This window comes from Penaeus vannamei, chromosome 38, assembly GCF_042767895.1.
Source record: "Penaeus vannamei isolate JL-2024 chromosome 38, ASM4276789v1, whole genome shotgun sequence".
NCBI classification, from domain to species: Eukaryota; Metazoa; Arthropoda; class Malacostraca; order Decapoda; family Penaeidae; genus Penaeus; species Penaeus vannamei.
The window spans coordinates 7,773,025-7,778,024 of record NC_091586.1 but is presented as its reverse complement, the minus strand read 5'-3'; the positions used below and the strand labels follow the sequence as shown (position 1 = coordinate 7,778,024).

At 40.0% G+C, this 5,000-nt stretch overlaps 1 protein-coding gene across 19 annotated transcripts in view; it reads right to left on the bottom strand.

The window, feature by feature from the left end:
- The window catches only part of LOC113802004 (extracellular matrix organizing protein FRAS1), a 96,211-nt gene that overhangs the window by 78,133 nt on the left and 13,078 nt on the right, over positions 1 to 5,000 (bottom strand). For 16 of the 19 annotated variants that reach the window (XM_070115785.1, XM_070115781.1, XM_070115783.1 and 13 more), the window contains 5 exons: positions 4,491 to 4,622; positions 4,074 to 4,199; positions 2,941 to 3,066; positions 2,496 to 2,621; positions 251 to 376 (listed from right to left, as the gene is read on the bottom strand). In XM_070115785.1, the coding sequence (XP_069971886.1) occupies positions 251 to 376; positions 2,496 to 2,621; positions 2,941 to 3,066; positions 4,074 to 4,199; positions 4,491 to 4,622 (636 nt within the window). The remainder of the gene's footprint in view (positions 1 to 250; positions 377 to 2,495; positions 2,622 to 2,940; positions 3,067 to 4,073; positions 4,200 to 4,490; positions 4,623 to 5,000) is intronic. The other 3 variants (XM_070115787.1, XM_070115776.1, XM_070115786.1) reach the window with 3 other exon arrangements.

Sequence of the window (5,000 nt, the reverse complement as noted above, 5' to 3'; positions counted from 1 at the left end):
CCTTATCAGAAAGAAGAAATCAAGGAAAATAAGGTTGTTGGAAACAAGATCTCTGGTACAAAGAGAAAATTGTATGTTCATAGTAAAATAAAGCCATTAGAAATAATAACAAATGAAAATGAAGATGGTTACACCGATGCCTGTGATGATTACCTCAGTTAGTTTTGCTTCTTTATCGCCACCTTTGCTGTTGCTATTATAACCAAAGAAATAATATGGATATAGAGACAAACGAATTTAGTTACATTACCCCTGACGCAGCAGGAGCAGTTGTCGTATCTGCAGAGCCCCGACAGAGCCACTTCACCATCCATGCACTCGTGGTTGCAGTATCCACCGGTGGCGTTGCACTGCATGTTCAGATCTGGACACGGGTCTGTTTAGGCAGTGAAAATGGATTAGTTCTTAGTACTGAATCGCTTTCGTTCCGAAGTAAACCTTGTCAGCTCTGACCGGCTGCGGTACCATCCATAAATCTGGATGTTATGAAAAATAAGCAATTAGAATTATGTGATGTTGTTTTAAGTGTATGTGTAAAGCACGGTTGGTAATAAGATTTCAGCTCTAGGGTTTTATTTGGCGTTTAAAGACTGCAAAAGGTTGGAAAACGTAAACAAAAACGGATAGATGTATACATATGAATTTAGATCAAATGAAAATACATTTACAAAAAAACTCACCGGGTGAAAGTTTTTATGTCCAGAAACATAAATTCCTAGCATCACATAACTGTTAAACATAATTGATTAGTCTGCCCTTATAAATTACCAATATTGAGTCCCATCTTCTATTAACACGCTCGAAATCTCGTTTTCCTTTTTGTTCCTGATTACCAGTGGACGAAGTAATATCCTTGAAGACAACTCTGTGGCTTTTGCTGTAATTCGCAACCTGAGTTTGATGAACGCCTGCATCGAGAATGCGAAGATATATATAAGATAATAGTAGAAAATCGGAAATAAAGCTCAACTACACCATGAGCAGACTTAATAAGAAAGTCAGCATCAAGATTGCAAGATGATCCTTGGAGGATGACGAACCAACACAGACCGCTGATAGGAAAATTAACCAACCGGAGTGGTGTTAAGAAAAGTATCGGGAATTCTGCAGGCGCAGTAGTAGGAAATGACCAAAGCAAAGTGCTGGCGCCCATTGCCAGCAGAAGCAGGAACATCGATGGGAAAAGCATATCATAAAGCAGCAAAGAAGGAAATGGAGACCGTAGAGAAGGAGACGAGGCTTCTGCTACTGCTTTCATCTCTAAGTAAGGACATTTGTGGGTTTGAGATCCACACGGTGATTGATGGGTGATGCAGGTAGTGTTGGGGAGGAGTTGCACGAGGCGACGGGGAGGCTCCCTAGTTGGGGATGAGCCGGAGGAAAAGATACCAAAGGAATGATGGCTAAGCACTTCAGTCTACAAGTATTAAGAAAAAAAAAATAAGATACGAAGTTTTATGAAAGAGGGCATGGAAAAGGCTAAGCAACATGAAGTTTTATGAGAGAATGCATGAAAAAATGCTAAGAAACATGAAGTTTCTATTAGAATGTATGAAAAAGACTGAGAATGTGAAGCTTCGTGAGAACGCATGAAAAAGACAGGAACATGAAGCTTTATGAGATGGTGCATGAAAAAAGGTTGAGAAACAGGATGAACGTCAGTGAAGGAGAGTCCACAACAGATGATATATTCAAACCTAGACAGCTGCAAGAGAGGAAAAGGGGCAACAAGACCTGACCAGGTTGTTCAAAGGCCCAGAAATTAATGTTTGTGTGCAGCGGGAATAAGCGAGCCCTTGGAGGTTGGACACCATCTTGACCTATTCCTGTTTATCATCAGGGACTCACTAACATATCCACAAAGAAGTATTTTGGCTTATGAAGTGCAAGCAAGAAAACATGGTAGAATACATGTGTTTAAACGGAACATCTATGTGAAGGATGCATATGCAAGGCAACAGTACATGAAGAACAACTGGAATTAGGCAGGTGTGCTTTGCAATAAGAAAATGCCAGGTTTGAAGGGAAATATTTGCAACAGGGTAACACAACAAGCATTGTTGTATGGAGTGTAGAGTCCAATTAATGTCCCTCAAATCAGGAAACTGGAAGTGGCTGAGATGAAGATTTGCAAATCCGAAAATTGACTATACAAGAGACCCTCTGAGGAATGGTAACATCAAGAAGCGGATAAAAATAAAGAATATGGAACGATGCAGGAAAGCAATATTTAGATTTGCACATCTCAAGAGACGAGGTGAGAATGATGTTCCTTGGAGGACATCATAGATAGCATTTCCTGGACTAAGATAAGGGAGACTAAAGCAAACATAGATCGACTGCGTCAAGTAACAGAGAGTGGGACAATAGAGAGAGACAATACCAGCGAGATTTCTTTAAAGGGTGATGCAGCCTCTCTACATGGATGAGGAAATAGGTTGTAGAAGACATTATGTATATGTAAAGTAAACAGACGAGTTAAGACGGCATATTACCCTTGACACAGCAGGAGCAGTTGTCGTATCTGCAGAGCCCCGACAGAGCCACTTCGCCGTCCATGCACTCGTGGTTGCAGTATCCACCGGTGGCGTTGCACTGCATGTTCAGGTCTGGACACGGGTCTGTTTCGGCAGAGAGGATGGATCTTAATTCATGGAATCTCTTTCAACGGAAGACTCTTAAAACTCATGCCAGATAAGAATGAGATAAGAATGATGTTCCTTGGAAGACATCATGGAAAGCTTTACCTGGAATATGATAAGGGAGACTAAGGTAAACATAGATCGACTGCGTCAAGTAGCAGAGAGTGGAACAATAGAAAGAGATAGTACCAGCGAGATTTCTTTAAAGAGTGCTGCAGTCTCTCTACATGGATGTGGAAATAGGTTGTAGAAGACATGTATATATAAAGTAAACAGGCGAGTTAAGACGGCATATTACCCTTGACACAACAGGAGCAGTTGTCGTATCTGCAGAGCCCCGACAGAGCCAGTTCGCCGTCCATGCACTCGTGGTTGCAGTATCCACCGGTGGCGTTGCACTGCATGTTCAGATCTGGACACGGGTCTGTTTCGGCAGAGAGGATGGATCTTAATTCATAGAATCTCTTTCAACGGAAATCTCTTAAAACTCATGCCAGGTTTTCTTATGACATTAATCTATATTCGTTGAAAAATTCTGAGAATGTGAGATATGAAACGACTTATATGAAACATAAAATAAGTAATTAAATGAAAAATCAAATGATCATGAAACATTAGTAATAATGATAACAGTGATGATTACAAAAATGTTGATGATATTAGTAACAACAATACAGATGTTCTATCATTACTGTACCAACAAAGAGGAAACGAACCTATTCCTGTTTACCATCAGGGACTCACTAACATATCCACAAAGAAGCATTTTGGCTTATGAAGTGCAGGCAAGAAAAAATGGTAGAAGATCCAGAGAAATGAGGCCTGATAGTGCTACGATCTAGAAGTGAGTACATGTGTTTAAACGGAACATCTATGTGAAGGATGCATATGCAAGGCAACATTACATGAAGAACAACTGGAAGTAGGCAGGTGTGCTTTGCAATAAGAAAATGCCAGGTTTGAAGGGAAATATTTGCAACAGGGTAACACAACAAGCATTGTTGTATGGAGTGTAGAGTCCAATTAATGTCCCTCAAATCAGGAAACTGGAAGTGGCTGAGATGAAGATTTGCAAATCCGAAAATTGACTATACAAGACCCTCTGAGGAATGGTAACATCAAGAAGCGGATAAAAATAAAGAATATGGAAAGATGCAGGAAAGCAATATTTAGATTTGCACATCTCAAGAGACGAGATGAGAATGATGTTCCTTGGAGGACATCATAGATAGCATTTCCTGGACTAAGATAAGGGAGACTAAAGTAAACATAGATCGACTGCGTCAAGTAACAGAGAGTGGGACAATAGAGAGAGACAGTACCAGCGAGATTTCTTTAAAGGGTGATGCAGCCTCTCTACATGGATGAGGAAATAGGTAGTAGAAGACATGTATATATAAAGTAAACAGACGAGTTAAGACGGCATATTACCCTTGACACAGCAGGAGCAGTTGTCGTATCTGCAGAGCCCCGACAGAGCCACTTCGCCGTCCATGCACTCGTGGTTGCAGTATCCACCGGTGGCGTTGCACTGCATGTTCAGGTCTGGACACGGGTCTGTTTCGGCAGAGAGGATGGATCTTAATTCATGGAATCTCTTTCAACGGAAATCTCTTAAAACTCATGCCAGGTTTTCTTATGACATTAATCTATATTCGTTGAAAAATTCTGAGAATGTAAAATATGAAGCGAGACTCATATGAAACATAAAAGAAGTCATTAAATGAACAATCAAATGATCATGAAACATTAGTAATAATGATAACAGTGATGATCAAAATGTTTATGATATTAGTAACAAAAATACAGATGTTCTATCATTACTGTACCAACAAAGAGGAAACGAACCATGATGCTTGACACAGCAGGAGCAGTTGTCGTATCTGCAGAGCCCCGACAGAGCCACTTCACCATCCATGCACTCGTGGTTGCAGTATCCCCCGGTGGCGTTGCACTGCATGTTCAGATCTGGACACGGGTCTGTTTCGGCAGAGAAGGTGCTTTAGTGCCTTGCTGCTGGGTCAGTAATGATGAAATATCAGCAATATGGTATTCAGAATAAATAAAAGCTGTGCTTTAGCCGTGGGTATCACGTTTAATGATTAAAGTGAAAAAATAGGTAAGACGTCGATATAACCATAATGGCAATTTCAGATATAATGACAATAATAACAAGCGATGATGAAAACAATGATAAAATGGAGTATTATGTTAAAACTATTAATAGTATGTAAGAGACACAAAGAAGCAAGTGTTTCTCTCGCGAAGAAAATGGTGTAACTGTGTATTGGTGTTAGAATTATCGTCGCTACTGTTACATGCCAAAAAAAAAAAAAAAAAAAAAAAAAAAAAAAAAAA